The 20,402-nt window shown below is 36.9% G+C and overlaps 1 protein-coding gene and 1 long non-coding RNA gene across 5 annotated transcripts in view; one reads left to right on the plus strand and one right to left on the minus strand.

The window, feature by feature from the left end:
- The window catches only part of SKIP4 (SKP1 interacting partner 4), a 42,340-nt gene extending 25,938 nt beyond the window's left edge, over positions 1-16,402 (plus strand). For 3 of the 4 annotated variants that reach the window (XM_089995519.1, XM_089995521.1, XM_089995522.1), the window contains 2 exons: positions 7,868-8,351; positions 15,596-16,402. In XM_089995519.1, the coding sequence (XP_089851645.1) occupies positions 7,882-8,351; positions 15,596-16,205 (1,080 nt within the window). In that variant the 5' untranslated portion in view covers positions 7,868-7,881 and the 3' untranslated portion in view covers positions 16,206-16,402. The remainder of the gene's footprint in view (positions 1-7,867; positions 8,352-15,595) is intronic. The other variant, XM_089995523.1, reaches the window with a different exon arrangement.
- Positions 9,137-9,957, minus strand: LOC149845117 (uncharacterized). Its single transcript, XR_016430171.1, has 2 exons — positions 9,544-9,957; positions 9,137-9,451 (listed from the first exon to the last, which is right to left on the minus strand). It is a non-coding gene; the product is annotated as an uncharacterized LOC149845117 (long non-coding RNA).
- Positions 16,403-20,402: the final 4,000 nt, after the last annotated feature.

Below are 20,402 nucleotides of genomic sequence, written 5' to 3' on the forward strand. Positions count from 1 at the left end.
TGAAAGTGTGTTCTTGCATGTGTATCGGATTCAATCCACTTCATTACACTACCTATTGGTATAACAATTAGTGTGCAAAGAAGGGAACCATCTTCTTCAAAGGGTGTCCTTGCATGTGTATCGGATTCAATCCACTTCATTACACTACCTATTGGTATAACAATTAGTGTGCAAAGAAGGGAACCATCTTCTTCAAAGGGTGTCCTTGAAATCTATAAGGAAGAAGGAAACCATCTTCTTCAAAGGGTGTCCTTGAAATCTATAAGGAAAAAGGAAACCGAAAGAAAGATGCAAGTGATTGATTTAAATGAACTTATTGCACTTCTGTTTATTGACTCAATAGCCTAGTTAGGTAACAATCCTTGTAGGGCCTATTCTTATCTAAAGCTCCTACCATGTCATTATCTCCACTTAGAGTTTATCATTAACTACCTTCTAGAAACTCTAGAAGCTACTATAGATTATCTCAAATTATTTTTAGTTGGCTGCATTTGGACTTTTCATCTATATTTTACCTTATCTGGACCTTCCATATGAGATGAGGCCAGGGGTTCTACATTACCTACCTGTGGGAAGTTAGACTTTGAAACATAGGGAAGCAGTTGAGAAGAAGCTCTTGAGAAAAGCTGGTGAAATGTATGGGAAGTGTGCTCTCTGTACCATGGGAAGTACATTTTTCTTTATTAGAGAATGATGGGATCTTATTGGGAATAAATAAATATTTTTATTTGAAAAGTTGAAATGGATACTTTTATTTAGTTCTAATTGACAAAATTTTATATAAATTCTTTAAGTGAATATTGTAGTGAGATAAATGCTATATGTGTAAAAGCCTGTTTCTATAGTGATGGAGCAGTGCTAGTGAAAAAAATGTTTTAAGTGACATTATCATTCTTTTGATGTTTGTAACATTAGAAACAAAAAAAGAAGTCCATCTTTGTGTTAAATTGTATATATATATATATATATTTGGTTCATATTGTATATATATATACATATATATATATATATATATTCATATATATATATATGTATATATATTTTATTTATAATGATGTAATAAGTAAATACCCATTAGGGGTATTTTGGCTATTTCAGTCCTTGTAATAGGTTGTGCCCATTAGGGTCACATTAGTACTTTTACTTTATTTCTTTTCTTTTTATCTTTTTCTGTTATTATAGTGACTATTTGGTCAAATACCAAATAGAGCTGTTGGGTTCTTTTTTGACTAGTCAACATAGAGTTGACTAGTCAATAGAGTTGTTGGAACAATCCAACAACTTTATTGAGGTCTTCCTCTCTCTTGTATCTATATAAATAGAGGCTTTTATCCCTTTTCATTTCTTAATGCTTTTCTTAAGCATTCATGATCAATAAGATGGATATTTTTTATATTTTGTGTTCTTCTCTTTAGTTCTTTAATGTCTTGAATGCACTTAGTGTTTGTGTTGTGGCTTTGTGCTCTTGTATTGTCCCTTAGTTGGACTTATATGTGTATGTGCACTTTGTGTTTATGATCTTGTAAGCACTTAGAGGCCCTCATTTTGTATTTTTGCATATTTCATTACATGATATCAGAGTCACGAAATCCTTCTTGGCATTTTGCCTCTTTTAGGTCTTGAGTTTCTTTGGTTCGAGTTTGCTTCATGAAGGATTTATGATTGTTGTGTGGCTTGGATTTAGGAAAAATCTTGACTTGGTATGTATCTTATATCTTGAAGTGTTTCTTGTGTTATCTATCTCATGCATTATACACGAGAAAACACTCTTTTTCCTTATCTTTGAAAAATTATTTGTTATTTTTATTAAAAACTAAATTTTTTAAATGTTTCTTTTTAAAATTATCGTTGGATTTATTTTTTATAAGGTTTATAATATTTGTTGGATCTTGTGAAATTATATGTGTATGCTTTTATGAGATCTAGTTTGAATCTTAGTTTGTTCAAAACTTACTTTATTTGATATGTACGTATATGATCTAGCATTCTTGAGCATGTATTGTTGGCAATTAGATGCTTTATTTGAACAATTCATGATTATAAATATCAAATCATGTTCGTATTTATTATTGAACTTTGCTTTTTTTTTCTTTTTGAAAAATTATCATATATTTTAAAATAATTTGAAATGGTGTTGTGTGTCTTTCACAAGTATGATCTTTTGAAATTTTACTTGAGTTTAATTTTTCTCTCTTTTAATGGATGTGCTTGTCCATTTAGATCTTTGGTGGACTTGTGTGTTCTTGATTAAACTCTTGATTTATTGCATATACATGAGTTTTTTATCTCTTTGTGAGTATCCATGATTGGTTGTACTTGTGTATGCATTTGGTTTTCTATATGTTTTTTTGAGAATCTTTATAAATATAAATATTGAAGCATCCAAAAATTGTGTTTTTCCTAGCAAATTAACACAATCTACATGGACAGATTTACTTGGCTTTGCACACACACATTCATTGGGTGATCATTTTTAGGGCAGGTGAATGAGTTGACCAAACTGGACAGATGATGTTCGAGCTCAACTTATTTTTGGAGTGAGTCGAGCCAAGCTCAGCTCATGTCAAACCCAAGTAAAGGATAGGTGTGCATCGACTTAAGCATGCACAACAATTTTAACTATTTTTTATTTCATTAACATCCTGATTCTGCAGATATGTTTTACAAAGGATCTGAAGGTCGGGTCCGGTATACCGGACCCAATTACATTGGCACAAAAAACCGCAATATTTAACGAACCGATATTTTCAAAACATGGCGTTTTTCTCTGCACCTACTACTGAAAATACCCCAATAAATCGGGGTATTTTCAAGATAAGTCGGAATCCTGCTCTCTCTTTCAAACGAGGCCATCTCCCATGAGGGGCCCTGCTTGCTGACAATGAAGGAGAGGACGAAGAGGGGAGGGGGAAGCGACGCAAAGGGGAGGTCTCGGCCCCTCCCCTGCGTACAGAAGGAACGGGGAGGCGAGATGGCAGGGAGGGGCTCGGCCCTTCCTCTGCGCAAACAGGGAGAAGAAGAAGACAACGAGAGGGAGAGAGAGAGAGATTACCTGAGAGGTGGCCGAAAAAAGGAGTCGACAACGTTGGGAGGCGCACAGGGGGTGTTGGCGTCGGCTGCCAGAATACGACGAGCGGGAGGGGGGCTGTTGGCACCGGTTGGTCGAGAAACGGGAGAGAAAAGGGAGGCTCGAGGGGTGGTGGCAGAGGGTCGTCGGCGGCCTGCCAGAGCTCGGATGAGAGAACCCTAAAAAGAATTCGGGGGGTATTCCCCTGCTCCTCTTAAGGGTCGAGCACCGACCCTATTGTTTTGGATCCGGGTCGGGTCCGGATCCGGATTCAGACCCGACCCGAGTCCAAATTACGTTTTCAAATTGGACGAATATAGACTCGGTCAAAGTTCACCGAGTCTATAAAGTGGACAGACTCGGCCCAGGTGCGTTGACCGAGTTTGACACTTGTTGACCGAATCTGCCCCGTGTCCGAAGCCACACCCATGTCGGGGCGTGTCGACGCGGGTGCGGCGACCCCCTGGCTTAGTCCGTGTGACATAGGTCATATGCTATTATTGTCTCATAGTAAACTTGTAATCTCGATTGAGTTATCTCTCTGTATAGCTTGCTTATATTGACTATGCATATGATTAGATTGCATATGATTGCATCAATAGACATCTTGTTCTGCATATGATTGCACTATATTCATTCTAAATTTTCATCTACCGTTATTTGATTTGATTTGAAACTGTCTTTTCAAATCAGTTCTTATATATGATCTCACTTATTTAGAAATTGATTTTTGTGAGTATTTGTTGCCTTTTTATGACATTTGTTTTCTCTATCACAAATTTTTTGTATGATGCATCTTTTGTTTTTGGCCTTGTTGTTGAATCAGAGTTGGCTGTTGAGGTGAGTTATGTGTGCACCTCAAGTCATCTTATCAATTTGTAATTATCAAAATTTATGAGTGTCATGTTGACACTTGTCTTGAATCTAATTGATAGAAGATTGGCCTCTAGATCGATGTTGCTTTTGTTGAACCAAAGTTGTTTTTTGGGGTGAGTTATGTGCACCTCGGTTTTGTCAGTTTATATTATTGACTAATAGTTTGGCTCTAACTGACATTTGTTTGATCTCTGGTTTGGTGAGTGTATCATATCACTCATGGCCATTTGTATTATGGATGCTTATAATTATGTTTATTTGTTGAAACAATGGTGTTTCGAAAGGTAGTGAAATTTAATATTTCTGCCTTGATTTGTAAATCTTTCCTTACCTTCTTGATGGCATTAGTTTGTTTTTATTACAAGCTCTCTTACCTCATGTGTTTTCTCCTATTATGCTTCTTATTTAAGTGTCATTTTATGTAGACAAGAAATGTTTTCAAATGTGGTGAGTTATGTGTATCCATTGGTCATTCACACTTTTTGTGTGTTTGTTTTGCCCACATGTGGCATTGTGATTATGCTCTTATTCTAATAGTTGATACACTTGTTTAAGTGTCATTTTATGTAGACAAGAGATGTTGTTTATTCATACTTTTTGTGTATTTTTAGCCCATTAGTGGCATTGTTATTATACTCTTGTTCTAGTAGCTGTTTGAGTATCATTTTATGTAGACAAGAAATGTTGTTGGTTATTCACTTTTTGTGTATTTTTTAGCCCATTAGTGGCTTTGTGAATATGCTCTTGTTCTAGTAACTGATACACTTGTTTAAGTGTCATTTTATGTAGACAAGAGATGTTTATTCATACTTTTTGTGTGTTTTTAGCCCATTAGTGGCATTGTTATTATACTCTTGTTCTAGTAGCTGCTACACGTGTTTGAGTATCATTTTATGTAGACAAGAAATGTTGTTCGTTATTCACTTTTTGTGTGTTTTTTAGCCCATTAGTGGCTTTGTGAATATGCTCTTGTTCTAGTAACTAATACACTTGATTTTTGAGGTTTGAAGGTCTAGGGAGGTGATTTCTTGTGATGGTCGAACTATTGTTGGTTATATATATATATATATATATTAAGATTGATGTTTGGTCCTTTGTGCTTAAACTCATTCTATGTTGTGTCAATGAATCCTAATGGGTCGTGATTTGTTAGATTTCTCTCTTTCATTATTATGTGCATTAAATATGCTTTAATTGCATGTTGGATATTTGTGTTTCATATTAATTATCTTGTTCACATTGTTGTATGCATGAATTTAGTTATCTCTTATTTTTTAGGGCTCTTTTGAATTGTTATATTTTATATGCATGTTGTCGGGGATTTGTTATTTCATTTGAAATGCTTTTTTAAAAATCCTTGAGATATTATTTATGCATAATTGTTTATCTTTTTTTATGATTTATATGTCCTTTAGTGATCAAATTCTCTTATGATCAATATTTATGTTTTTCTTGAAAAAAATATGTTGATTTTGTGTTTATGATTTGATTTCATAAAAATTTATCCTTGAAGTATGCTCCTCTTATCTTTCTTAATGATTATCTAATGTTTCTCTTGTTCAAAAATATATTTATTTTAAAAATTTAAGATATTTTTCTGTGTACTTGGAACGTTTGTTTTGTTCTTTATGGAGGTTTTAAAAGATGCAATGGATTGAAAAATGAATATCTTTGATGCATTATATCATGAAGATGGATATAACTGATGAAGGTGTTTGGGGATGATTACCAATGAAGACATTGAGAGACTTGTATTTGCAAAATTCTCTGATGCGACATAACGATGAAGACTTTCAATGAAGACTTTCAATGAAGACACTTGAAGACTTTAATCTTTCTCGTTGATTTTTTTTTTGTATTTTCAAACATTCAGTATATCACACCATAAGTTTGAGGGAGAGTGTTAAGTTATATATATATATATATATTAGTTTGTATTGTACATATATATACATATATATATTTTACTTATAATGATGTAATAGGTAAATACCCATTAGGGGTATTTTAGTCATTTCAGTCCTTGTTATAGGTTGTGCCTATTAGGGTTACATTAATACTTTTACTTTATTCTTTTCATTTTGTCGTTTTCTGTTTTTATAGGGACTATTTGGTCAAATACCAAATAGAGCTGTTGGAACAGTCCAACAACTCTACTGAGGTCTCCCTCTTTCTTGTATGTGTATAAATAGGGGCTTTTATCCCCTTTCATTTCTTAATGCTTCTCTTAAGCAATCATGCTTAATAAGATGAATATTTTTTGTTTTGTGTTCTTATCTTTAGTTGTTTAATGTCTTGAATGCACTTAGTGCTTGTATTGTGCCTTTGTGCTCGTGTATTGTCCCTTAGTTGGAGTTATGCATGTGTGTGTGCACTTTGTGTTTATGATCTTGTAAGCACTTAGAGGCCTTCATTTTGTATTTCTACATATTTCATTACACTTTGATTATCAAAGGCTTCTTGATATGCTTCCTTTTCATTTTCTGCTTCTTGCTTCATGGGGTCCCTGAACAAAGTTCACTTCCCACTTCTAATTGCCTTCCTAGCAACCTTGCTGCAAATATTGTACGAAGAAGCTTGATAGTGCTAGCTGTTAATGGTTAATTGCGATCCTGCTTCTTTGTTTTTGGGTAGTTCATACGTCAAAGACATGGAATCCTGTTGGTACATATCATATCTGGATTACGAAAAAGAAAGCAGAAGACAGAAGTGAGAAGCCAATTTCATGAGTGTTCTAGCATTCAATTATTGTAATCTGTCAATATTACAATTATAAGATCATGATTACTTAGAGAAGCCTGGTAATTTATGAAAAAATTGATGAAACCTATGTCACAAGGATTCGCCAAGCCAGGCGCCGCACGACGCGGGTGCACGTGCGGGTGCGGCACCCGGTGCAGTCAACCCGACCCTGGGTGCGGTCAACACACCCAGGGTCATTTTGGTCCATTTTTTGGATTAAAAAAAATCTGCTTTGGAAAATAAAAAAAAAGAGACCCTTGCTTTAAATTCATTTAAAATGCATTGAACAACATTATTTTCAAGTGAATAAATTCTCATTAAACTCTCTCTCTCTCTCATTTAATAGTAATAAAACTTCCTCTCATCCACCAAAAACATAAAACGAGTTTCTCAACAAGGCAGCTTTGGAAAGTGTTGATAATAGAAAACGGTTTCCTAAAATCTATCTTGGAAATTAAAAGCTTTCATTGAGAATAGGAAAGGTCTCCTAAAGTCCAACGTGTAAATTAAACCCATATTTTGAAGTTTTAAATGATTTTATTTAGATTCTTGGAAATTAAAAGCTTTCATTGAGAATGGGAAAGGTCTCCTAAAGTCCAACGTCTATATTAAACCCATATTTTGAAGTTTTAAATGATTTTATTTAGAAGTTTCAATTTTGGACCCCCCTTCTATATATATATATATATATATATATATTCTGCACCCCCGCACCCAAGGTTTTTGAAAGTTCCGCACCCCCACCCCCACCCCCAGCCCCGGCCCCGCCCCCGCCCCCGCACCCGCACCCGCACCCGCACCTGCACCCGCACCCGCACCCATGTGACATAGGATGAAATTGTGTGGAGAGTTATATAGCTCAAATATCGGTTTTAAGAGACACTCCAATATGCCAAGTTTACAAGAAACCTTAGTTTTTTAATCTTTTTCATAAAAGCATTGGGTGATTGAGAGAACCAGCATTTATCCAAGAATGAAGCTTTTTGCTACATGTTTTAAGTCTTATGGCCATTGCTTTGCTGCATGATTAAAATTGTGGGTCGGATATCTGTGCATGTATTGTTGGTTATATCCAAGCATGTTCTTCATGATTTTGGATGAATCCTTAATTTTATCTGGAACTAGTTTTCCCTATTCTTTATTTTGGTGTGTGATAACATATACTTTACTGACTTTGTCTAGTTCCTCTACTGATAATGGAGCTGGAGGAATCTTATGGTAGCATACCTGCAGAAGATGCTCATACACCATTAATGCATGGTCTTCCTGATGACCTTGCTCTTCTCTGCCTAGCCAGGGTTCCTCGCAGATATCATCATACTCTGAAATGTGTCTCAAAAAGATGGAGAGCACTACTTTCCAGTGATGTCTGGTACTCTTGTAGGCAGAAACTTCACTTGGTGGAGGCCTGGATTTATGCTCTATGCAGAGACTCTTCTGATTGTGTCTGCATTTATGCCCTGGATCCCTCAAGGAAGTGTTGGAAGAGCGTTAGAGATGTTCCAGTTCCATGCATGAAGAGATATGGCATGGCATGTGCAGTCTTGGAACAGAAGCTATACCTTCTGGGTGGCTGTGGTAGATCTGAAGATGCAACTGATGATGTCTATTGCTATGATGCTCTCACAGACACCTGGGAAAAAATGGCTTCATTGTTAAATGCAAGGTACCTTGTTGACATCGATATACAATTTTTGTTTTCTTAAAGGCAATTATGTTAACAATTTGAACTCTATGGAAATATCATAAACTTGTGCATGGATGGATCAGAAACTATTTGCATGTTTTTGCTGCGCCATAGAATTCATTCTGAAAATTTATAAACTCTAGAATCTAATATCCCTTTTTCAAACTTGACAAAAACATGTGCCAATGTAAAAATGGTAGATAACAATGCGCTAGGGAAGTCAACTGATTGACTTTTCTGATGTCTTGATCCAGCAGATTTTGCATTATATCCATGTTCATGAGGCTTATGCTAGCAAGACAAAGGGGAATATCCTTTCTTTGTGTAAAGAGAGCCAAAAATGCTTTTAATATTTTGAATATCCTATGAGTTTTCTTCTGGCTTTTTTATTTTTTTGTCCTAGTATATTCCCCTACTCTTGCTTGGTTCTAGTGATTGATATTTAGATGTGGTCATGGTACTGCAGTGTTGTGAAAAGCGTTGAGGCGTAGCGAGGTGCTCCACCAAAAGCGTTAAACTTAAAAAAAACTATAAAAATTATCTAAAATTATAAATAAATAAGAAATGCTTTATTGATGAAGCGCCAACCAACTCGAAATAAAAAATCTCAAATAAATACGAAAAAAATATGAGATTAACATGTAAAAGTAACATTAATGCAACAACTTGATCTATATAAGTATCTAATTGCATAAATATGAGCATTCATTCAATAAAAAACTAACATTAACAACAAAATGCATATTAGCACTAACAACATCATGTCATAATTAAAAAATGCATGTTAACATTAACAACCAAATGTTAATGTATTTGTCCAGAATTCTTCAAAATGAGAGTGTTAACATTCACAATTACAACTGAAAGTCCCAAAAAACATATAAATGGCCAATAGCTCTATGATATGAATTAGGGCCTAGGCTCTTGTTGTGTCTCATCATCATCAATATTTAAGTCTTTAATATCATCATCTGAAGAATCCATATAAATAGGTTGTTCTTCATCTTCATTCTCTGACTCTTCATCATCTACACTTTCTTCATCCACGTCCTCAATTACTTCTTTTGCTTTTCTTTTTCCTTCAATAAAAAATCATGTATTAAATATTTATGTTATGTAATTAAAAAAATATATTTATATTCATAGCTAGGTAAAAGGAATATAACTTTACCTCGATCTCTTGAAGACATGTCTTGCCTAGAACCACTTTGTGAAACATGAGGTGAAGTGACTTTTTCAATAGGCATATGCTCAATGGCATTTATGTCGAAGTTCGGATCCAACCATGAATCCTCCAACCAATTGGGATCACTTGGCAACACTGGATCTTCCTTCTCCACAATTCACTCATCGTCTGAGTCTATATGATCTAGACATATAGGGTCTTTGGTAGCCCTCCTCTTCATATTTCTCTCTTAATTTCATATTGTACATTACAAAAACCAATGCATTCATCTTCTCTTGTTCAAGTCTATTCCTTCGTTTTGTATGCACCTATAATTTCAAATCATTGATAATCAAATATAAGATAATTAAACTTATAAAAATGTATTTCAAAAATAAAATACAAAGTCACAAACCAATAAGAAAGTACTCTAATTCCTCTTACAGCCCGATGCACTGCATGTCAAACTTAAAATTCGAATTACAAAATTCATCAACTCAGGATTTTCGTGCTCAAATGAACTCCACCAATCAGCTGCATTCAAATAAAATAATAAAAAATTGATAAAAACATTAAGAATGTCATAATTAACAAAAACATAAAAAAATATTGACAAATAACAACATAATTGCAAACTTACCAGGACTTTTTAATTTTCTTGTTGTAAGAGTTGCCTCTCTGCCAAACAAGCCCTTTGCTTTTTTAAATGCATCGATTTGTGTTGTAATTTTCAACCGAATATTTGCATCAGAAACTAATTTTTCAACACAATCATAAAAGCCACTCATAATTTCTCCATCAAGGTTGAAGTTGTCAGCATAATGAAAATGTTGATTTAAATAATAGGCAGCTGCATGCAAAGGCTTATGAAGTTGCAAGTCCCATCGTCTATCAATGATATCCCAAATAGGTTTATATTTTCTTTCGACATTGTCAAGGTTTGAAGCAATTTCCTCATTCGCTCTATCCATTGCCTCATACAAAAATCCCATAGCAGGTTGGTCTGCATCAACAAGTCGCAACACTTTCACGAGAGGTAGTGTAGCTTTAATTGCATATGATATGGCATCCCAAAACTTATGATCATTAAGAACAATATAAGAAATGTTCTTAGCATCAAATTTTTTATAGTAATTAGATGTTCTAAAATTTGAAGATAAGAACATCGACTTTAACTCTTTCTTATGACATCCAATACTATAAAGCGTAAGACATGTTGTGGTAAAACGAGTGACGACTGGCCGCAGATGTTCTTTCTTCTTTGTGAATTTTCTCATTAAATTTAATACCCATGCATGACTATAAATGTATCTTGTAAATTTTTTTGCCTTTTTCACTGTATCTTTAAAAATTAATATATTTCCAATATCTTCTAACATAAGATCCAAGCAGTGTGCTACACATGGTGTCCAAAAACATTTTTTTCCTGCTGTTAACATATTTTCAGCTGCCACATAATTTGGTGCATTATTTGTAATGAATTGCACCACATTACTTTCACCAACTTCTTTAACAACTTCTTCAAACAATTTACACAAATTTGCACCAGTTTTTTCCATGTCGCTGATGTCAAAGGACTTCAAAAATACTGTCCTAGATGAGCTGTTCACAAGAAAATTAATTAAGTTTCTTCCTTTTCCATCTACCATAATACTGCAACCAACCTTTGACCATTCTTTTTTGAACTCTTTCAAAATTTCATGAGTACAATTTATCTCGTTCTTCAAAATCCACGTTCTGATCTCATGATAAGAAGACGGTTTGAACCCTCGCCTATAATTTGCAATAGCTTCTACCATTGCTCCAAAATATGGACTGTTGCAAATATTAAATGATAAAGCATTTGCACAAAAAAATCTACCAATGGCACGACATACATTTTTTCTTTCATCTCTTTTGAAAGCGTAGTTTCTCGTGCTTCTTTATTCGCAAAAAGCAGTGTTTTAAAACCCGTGACTCGGAACTCGACTCGTTCTTTATTGACTCGTGACTCGGCGGGTCAACTCGGTGACTCGGACCGGGTTTTGTTAACTTTTGATTTTAAAAGAAAAACAATATATAATTTGTATCAAACCATGTTTTTCAGTAAACATATAGTCTAAAGAGTTGACAATAAAAAATTGCAAGTTCAGAGTAGAAAAAGTACAAACTTCTTCATAACAAGGTCACATGGAAAGATCAAGTTATATGAAGAAACTTCTTCATAACAAGCATGTCTTTGGTATTCAATGAAGGCCCCATGTAACTGAGTCTAGAAACATACTTAAACTCAAATTTCTAAATAGAATGGTTTAGGAATTTCAGCTAAACTTCTCCAGAAGACACCCTAGCTTTTGTTAGCTTTCCTTTGATCCTTTCTAGTGATCTCACCTCATTGAGAACAGCAACACATCATCTTGCATAAAAAGCCAGATTGAATTAGTTGCAACAAGGTAAAACAACAATAAGAGAATGAATCACCAGAAGAAATTTCAATTATGACCAAGGGAAATGCTGTCACATGGATACATGTACAAGCATATTGTACAAGATCAGCACAACTGGTATGATATGGGTGTTTCTGTCAAAAAATAAAGATGACAGGGTACAAATTGTTATGCACAGGTGTGATACAGACTTTGTACAAAAATGTATTTTTATATACAATGAAGGATATGATATGTGTTCATAAAACAACACTCAAAGGCACCCAACACCAGAACATGAAGTACAAGCACCGATACGTGTATGCTTCACTTTTTTGTTAGATCTTTGAATCATTTTTTTTGCCAATATGTTAAATCAACACATAAAGATTGATAGATTATTGTATCTTTGAACTGGTTTGTCTTGTAATTTATTATTTATTATTAAACTGTTATTTTGAAATACCCAAAAAATCAAATTTCAAATATCCCAGAACTCGGCCGAGTCAGGCCGAGTCAAGGCAAGCCGAGTTTACCCTGCCGGGTTGACTCGCTGGAGGGCCGAGCCGAGCCGAGTCACAGAGTTGACTCGGCGAGTTTTAAAACCATGACAAAAAGGTCCATAGGACCACCTGTACTTGTTTTTGCATCACTACATGATCCACTAGTTTCTTTATTCACATTATCGCCTGTTGATGATCCAAAATAGACACTTCTCCCGATATCCAACTTGTTTTGTTCTAACTCTTCTTTCTTTTGCTTCTGATCCTTTAGATGATTTTGAAAAAATCTTTTCACATCAGGTGGAACCGCTTCGCACATGCTTACACCATGCTTTGTACCAGCTAAGTGATGTTTTAGCCTATAGATGCCTCCTGTAGTCTCTTTATGACAGTAATTGCAAATTACATGTCCTACGAGTTTGGAATCTTTAGTAGGATTTGAAACTTTAACTCTATGATCCCATCTTACATCTTTTGTCATTGTTCAACTGCAAAAATACATAACACAAAATATATATTAACATCATGCATTCTGTTGACCACATTACATGAAAACAAATGCAAAATAGGCAATCCTTGTGTATAAGCTATATAGGAATCCTAGAAAAAACATAATTGAGCAACAGGAGCTATGCTGCTCATGTGTGCCAAAGTAATAGAAACAAAACAATGACGGCATACATAACTCTTCTGTAATGTAACAGACTAATATGCAACATGCTAACAGAAGGCATAATAGTCAGGAAGTTGCAAATCTATCAAAATATAATGTGAGTTGAAAGGTCCTTTAAGTAATTTGTCCATCTTAACCAGGTTTGGTCCGTTGCAGGTTTTGTAAACCAAACCCATGATTGTGATCTCTTTAGTTCTTTTAGTTGAAAAAGCTATATGACGGTGAATTATGAGGGTGGGGTGTGTTACACTTGCACACAAGGGCTCTCTCTCTCTAAAAAAAAAAGACAAACCTTTCATCAGGATCCAAACCCAACCATGGAGGCCACAATGGCAAGGGTGAGGTCTGAAACAGAGCCATTTCTCATGCACCCGACCATGGAGGCCACAATGACAATGACAAAAGCTCCAAAACAGAGCCATTTAGCCTATCAACGCAGCTTGGCAAAAAGATCCCAAACAGTCATTCTCTCTGTAAATCCCCCGAGGGAATCCGATCAAGTTTCTCTAGCCGGTCATTCCGGCCAATGCAAAGAAGCAGCGAACATGTTCATCTCGGGCCTGCAATGCTTCCTTCTTGTTTAACCAACACTGGATATGTACGTAGTATGTTGGTTTTCATAAATAGGAAAGGATTGTCTTTCATAATTTTACCTGAAGCATGCAGCATTTTTCATGGAATGCAAATGCTTCGACTCGCAAGCAAAATTCCCAACTTCACAAAGATCACACTTATCATAACTTGGAACAAGCTAACAGTCGAACAAAGATAATTTGAAACCAACCACAAATATTAAAAATATACCCCTATACAATTTTTGCCAAACAATGTCAAAGCCTAAGATGTGATGCTCACCGCAAGCACGCATCGATGGCTGATTGGACCAGGAGATGAGGTTTAACTACTACAAATCACAGGCAGGAGCACAGGTGGGCCAGTCACAACTTGTGGCAATCATACACGAATTCTAGGAATGACAAGCAAACAGGCATCTCGGTCACGATTAAGCAGGAATATTGTGAATCATGTTAAGCAGGAGAATGAACAAGCAAGCAGGGGGTAACCCCCTGCCGAAGAGAGGCGACGACTGTCGGTTCACCCCTCACAAGAAAGGCACGGGTAACCCCCTGCCTGACGACAAGGTGAGCGACAGAGGGCGGAGCCCCCTACCGAAAAAGAAAGAGACAGGGGGCTTCGACCCCCTGTCGGTCGACCAAGAGAGAAAAGCAGAGGGGGGGGAACCCCCTGCCCACGAAAGGCGACGATAGGGGCTCCGCCCCCTTGTCGGTCGACCAAGAGAGAAAAGCAGGGGGGGGACCCCCTGCCCACGAAAGGCGACGACAGGGGCTTCGCCCCCCTGTCGGTCGACCAAGAGAGAAAAGCAGAGGGGGGGGGGGAACCCCTGCCCACGAGAGGCGACGACAGGGGGCCGCACCCCCCTGTCGGTCGACCCCAAAAGAAAGGCAGGGGGTAACCCCCTGTTGAAGAGAGGCGATGACAGGGGGCTCTGCCCCCCTGTCGGTCGACCCATCACGGAGAAGAAGCAAAGAATGTTTACCTGTCACCGAAAAACGCAGAGGAAAGGCGGCGTCGGGGATGTCGGTCGAGGTCGCCGGAACGAACGGCAGTAGCGGTGAGTCGCTGGCGCCCTCGCAACAGAGAAAAGACGGTGGTGGCTGGCGGGTCACTGATGCCTTCTCAGCCGAGGAAAGAAGAAGGTGGAAGAGGCGATGACTGACGGCAGTTGGTGGCCGGCGACAGCGGTCGCGGGGGACGAGAGGGGATGGAGTGGAGAGAGAAGGGGCGAGGGCTTTTGCCCCTCGCCCCGAGGCACCTGTGTCTTTTTTAAAGACACAGGTTCTCGATCCTTCGAGAATACGGGGTCCGGGTCCGGGTCGGACTCGGGTCCGGGCCATCGGATTTTTTAATGCGCGCCTCACGGTGAGGCGTGCCTCGCCTCAAGGCGTACGTCTCAAGGCGCTTGAGGCGTACGCTTTTACGGTATTGCGCTTTTTAAGTGTGCCTCAAGGCAAAAATGCCCTCGCCTCGAGGTGAGTCACGCTTTTTGCGCCTTGAGGCGCGTTTTTAACAACTTTGTGGTACTGTATGAGGTTGTGGACTTCCAATGAATGTACTTGTAGTCCTAAGAGCCTGACTCAAAGACTTGGCAAACTCAATCAGTGGTACCTGGCTTGGCTCTAACTCAACCAAGTTTAGGATTGGTTAACATAATCTGAGTTTTTGTTGGCAACCTTGTGTAGATCATGTCAACCGCCTGTTGGCATGAAATCATTTCTTATGGGTGATCTTTGGTTGAAGTTTATAGCTCGTGTCCTTGTTGGCCAAACAGGCTGATGTTAGCCTTTGTTGATTTTTATACGTGACTGCTGTATTTGTTGCCATCAGGAAAGGAAAAGATGGTTCTTTTCAATACCTCCAAGTACATTTGCTAAACTACACTAAATTGAACTCTTTAGATCTTGGAACAGGTGCCATTTTGTATGTGAAGCTCTGAATGGCCGTTTATATGCTGTTGGAGGCATGGGCTTGACTTCTGATTCATTACAGTCATGGGAGACATACGACCCACATCTGAAGTTGTGGCAGTGTTCCAGTGATCCTAATATTCCTTCTGATATAGGAGAATCAGTGACCTTGGATGGGAAAATATATATTCGCCATGTCAGCCCTGACATAATCCCAAACACATATGCAGCCATGTACAACCTCTCAGACAACAAATGGCACCTTGTGGACAATGAGATGATGATGGGGTGGCGTGGACCTGCTGTTGTGGTTGGGAAGAGTCTCTATGTTTTTGATCAGACCTCAGGAACCAAGCTGATGATATGGAAAGAAAGTCAAGAATGGTTTTTAGTTGGTAGGCTTTCCACATTGTTTACTAGGCCTCCTTGCCAAGTAGCGGCTATTGGAAAAAAGATTTTTGTGATTGGAAAGGGGCTCAACACTGTGGTTGTTGACACAGAGACGGCTGGAAGCATCAAAGGTATAATGATGAGCACTTCTATTGCAGGGTTGGCTCATTCTGATGATATGATAATCGGCTGCAAAACTATTGCAATTTGACATGATTAAGAAAATTGTTAGTGAAAGATGTTAAAAATCTCATGTATTTCTTGCCACAGTAGCATTTGTTCGTTGTTATTGTTCTACTAATTGAAGGAAAAAAAAATAGCAACTTGTCGATCGTTACATTACAGTATGACTTGATGCTATATGCCTGTCTTTTTTTTTCATTAAATAAGATTCCATCAGTTAAGCCATTATGCTTTCCAATCAGCCAATTTGGAGGCATTATTAGATAACACTCAGAAATGAGAACAGAAAAATGGAAAAGTGAACATGTTTTGTACTCAAGTTTGACATTTCGTAATCTTCCGTTGTAATGGTGAAATTTTGACACCTTTTTTTACATTAGCAATTTTCTTCTTTAAAAACAACAATGTTTGAGGAAATATTGCTGAGCCATGGAAACCGTGTCTGATACGGTGTTTTTCTTAGCATATGAGCACGAAACATTTGTTTGGTTTAGCTAATAACCTACTTATGTTACACTAGTTAAACCATAGCTCTAGTGTTTTTGCAATTAGCATTGAGACCGGTCAAAAGTTCAAAAACAGTAACACGTACCATTTATTCTCTGTTGAGATGACAACCAAATGCAATTGCCTTTCTTGATAAGGTTTTGACTTTGAAGTATTTTCATGTGGGAAGGTTGGATCATACTTCGTTTAGATGGCTAATATGATGGAAGAAGTAGGATAGTTCAATCCTGCCCGGCATAGTTTGTCCAACCACTTGGAATCAGTTGAGAGCTAAAACCTTCTTTTGCTCGAGGACCATTATCCATTTGGGAGCTAAAACCTTCTTTTGCTCGAGGACCATTATCCTCCAAGCTCCCCCTTGGTCCTATATCCATCGCCCCCAACTAAATGGGGAAAACTGGAAGTCTGCAAAAAAAATTGCATTTTCCAATGAACCATGTCCCTAGAAGTGTGAGATTTTTGTTTTTTTTTAGATGACAAGGAAAAGCACTATTATGGTTCACACGAGAGGTGTCATGTTGACTCTGGTCCTATTTCAATGTTTGTGCTGTAAAACTCCATGAGTATTCTCCCTCCTGCACATTGAAGATAGTTTTCTGTTGGCTTCGATCTCGCCTCAGATGTCGAACTTGTGATGTCCTTGACCTTGAATGCATTGAGCCGACCCACTTAGTCAGATATACAGAGCCTTTGTGGGCAGAGAGTGAGATCATTGTCACCAATACATGAAAGTGCAAATATTTGTTAAATAAGTAATACAAGGCTAAAAACCCATAAGAACTCCGCACATCTGGTTAGGCGGGTTGGCTTAAGGCATTCAAGTTCAAGGATGTCACGAGTTTGACACCTGGGGTGTGCATCCCTTGTCTTTGGCCAAAGCTGCATTAAGCAGAGGGAGTAGCCGAAGGGTTTTAACTAATTGGGGTTGGACCATACATCGGAACGTCGATCTCTTCCGACAGGCCCCACCACCTGCCCGGGGCTTCCCCTCTACAAATATCAAAAAAGACAAAGTAATGCATGGTTAAAAATGTTTTTGTATTAAAAAATCAGATGAAAAAAATCATAAAAAATTTAATTATATAAAATTCATATAACATTGTTGACTGGTTCTAATTGGCTTTAATTTTATAAAATGAGGTTAAGAAAAGGACATATATATGAGTTTTTCCTTTGGAAGTCAAGTAATTAGGTATAGAAACCATAAGTTCCAATACTGAGAACTGACAAAGTTGGATTCATATTAGAGTTTTTTTTAACTGTTTTGAATATAAATATTTGCGCCCTAAACTTTTTGATCAGGAAAATGAGTTTTTTTTCATATGTTTTTAAAAGAGGGAGTTTCATGTATTTCTTTCGGTATTCAAAGTTTCACTAAAGAATTGTTCTAAACATAGGTTTGCTAACCATGATTGAGGTGGTCTTCAAATATCAATGATCTATGACCGAGGCTAGAGAGAGTTCTAACAGCATGCACACGAAGAAACTGTGAGATCCAGGAGACTCGACTGAGAATATGCAATCAGACAAAGGAGGATGCTACAAGCAGTCTGGCAATAGCATATGCTGGTCAGATGTGTAGGGACGGGTAAACCTGTTGTAACAGGGGGTAATGCCATTGAATGTGAGATCAAATGAGGGAGTTCGAAGAGTCCCAAAAGCCCAGCCACGACAGTCAATGACCAAGGCTTCTTCATATCAGAGTGTCTCGATTCAAGAATTTCGCCTGACATACTAAAGTCGCTGTTATCAGAGAAGCCCAGCCATGACAGGAAGGGTATGGAAGATTGCAGGTTGAACCCTAATTAAATACTTAACTCAATGAGTAAGACAGCTAAGGTTGAACTAGGTGCGCTCAAAGGCACACATTATACACATTGTCTTTCAAGTGATAGTTGCCCCACTTAGGATCACGTCCTTGGTGCAATAGGTGTTCATGCAACTTTTGGTTGAAGGATACAACCGAGCTTTCGCCTTCTCACGGTGATCGGACTATGCCTTGCACTGGGTATGACTGAGTATCTCAAGACGGATCATGCCCTGCTAGGTGAAATTGAGTATCTCAAAATGAACCACCTTGAATAGTCTCTTTAAAAGGTAAGGTTGACATAGGCTCGACCCTAGGCTCAATTTGAGTAGGAACCCTGGGTTCAACTTAGATAGAAACCCTAGGCTCAGTTTAGGCAAAACCTTGACTAAGTCAAGGACTGGGTTAGTGACCTCAAGAGAGAGAGAGAGAGAGAAGGCTAGCTTGCACACATGAGAGAGAGAGAGAGGTCAGACGAGTTGTAATGCCTGTGATTTTTTGGTAATTATTAAATCGTTATTTATATTTCAAATTGATATAATTAGAAATTTATCTAATTTTTAACTTGAGATTGAAACTATAAATTGAATTTAGTCAGTAGTTGAAATGAAAGTTAATATTGAATTTAACTAGACGTAAAATTAAAATTTAATCCTACGTAGAAATTTAATTTAACTTGATAGAAATTTAAGATGAATTTGGACCCTCATTGGGATATGGGTTATATTAATTAAGTATGAATATGGATCTGATATGGTTTACTCTTATTGGATCTAATCTTAATTGCATTTAAAATCCAATAAATATCCAATTAAGGATAAATCATGGATTTTAATTAAAAATAAAATTAGATTTGATTATGGGTATGGAGTCCCATGGGTTGGACGTCCATTATGGACCCCACATATGGTCATGCCACTTGGAAAAAAATATAAAATATTATATGATAAAAAAATAAAAAGATAAAAAAAAGAAAATTTAGATTTTTGAGTTAATAGAAGATAAAGAGAGGAAGAAGTCCAAATGGTTTTGACTCTTGAGAGGTCTATCCACAAGGGGACGTTCTCCATAGTGGGCCCTCTTGTGTGGACTCTAATATAAAGCCAAATTAAGATATATATGTCATATATATTAAATATGAAAAAATTTATGATATATATAATATTAATTAAATTATTAAAAAAATAAATATAATTAAAAGACATAATGTCTAAAAGGTAGAATAGAGTCCTACACAAAGTAGAACTCTATCTACCTAAGGTCTCTAGATGGGATGTCACCCCCTTTTAGATCAAACTAAATTAAAAAAAAAGATAGAAAATAAAATATAAAAATATTATATTATAAAAAGGGGAAAGTTTCTCCTTCTCTCTAGAACTCGTGTTCTAGAGAGAGAGTGTGTAGAGAGGTCTAGAAGAGGCTCACGACCCCCCTCCCCCTTTGTTTCATAGTTTAAGAAAAAAAAGAAAGTGAAGAAAAAAAAGAGAGCTTACGTTTTTCCTTTCTTTTTCCTCATATCTTTTTCTTCCTCCAAACCATTAAGGTTGTCAAGACCTCCATTAGAGACCTGCAACTATCTTGGTGAAGGTCTAATCCAACATAGAACGAGGTGCGTGTGGAGAAAAAAATGACGGTATCATTGCAAGAAGCATAAATCTCTACTTTCATGGTGTTTAATTTCGAGATGCATTAGTATACCCTCTTTTTTATTCAGAGCTTAGATCTATATGTAATCTATACCTAGAACATCTATGGCAAGTAGATCTATATGAAAAAGATTTTCGAAAACTCAAAACAGTATTTTGGAAGATTGGTTTAGAGAAAATGATTTGGAAAAAACTAGTTTCAAAACCCTAAAAAGCAAAAACCGTGTGAATAGTTAGATCTGTATTTTATTGGATTGTTTAGCAT

This window comes from Nuphar pumila, chromosome 2, assembly GCF_984573655.1.
Source record: "Nuphar pumila chromosome 2, dmNupPumi1.hap1.1, whole genome shotgun sequence".
NCBI lineage: Eukaryota > Viridiplantae > Streptophyta > Magnoliopsida > Nymphaeales > Nymphaeaceae > Nuphar > Nuphar pumila.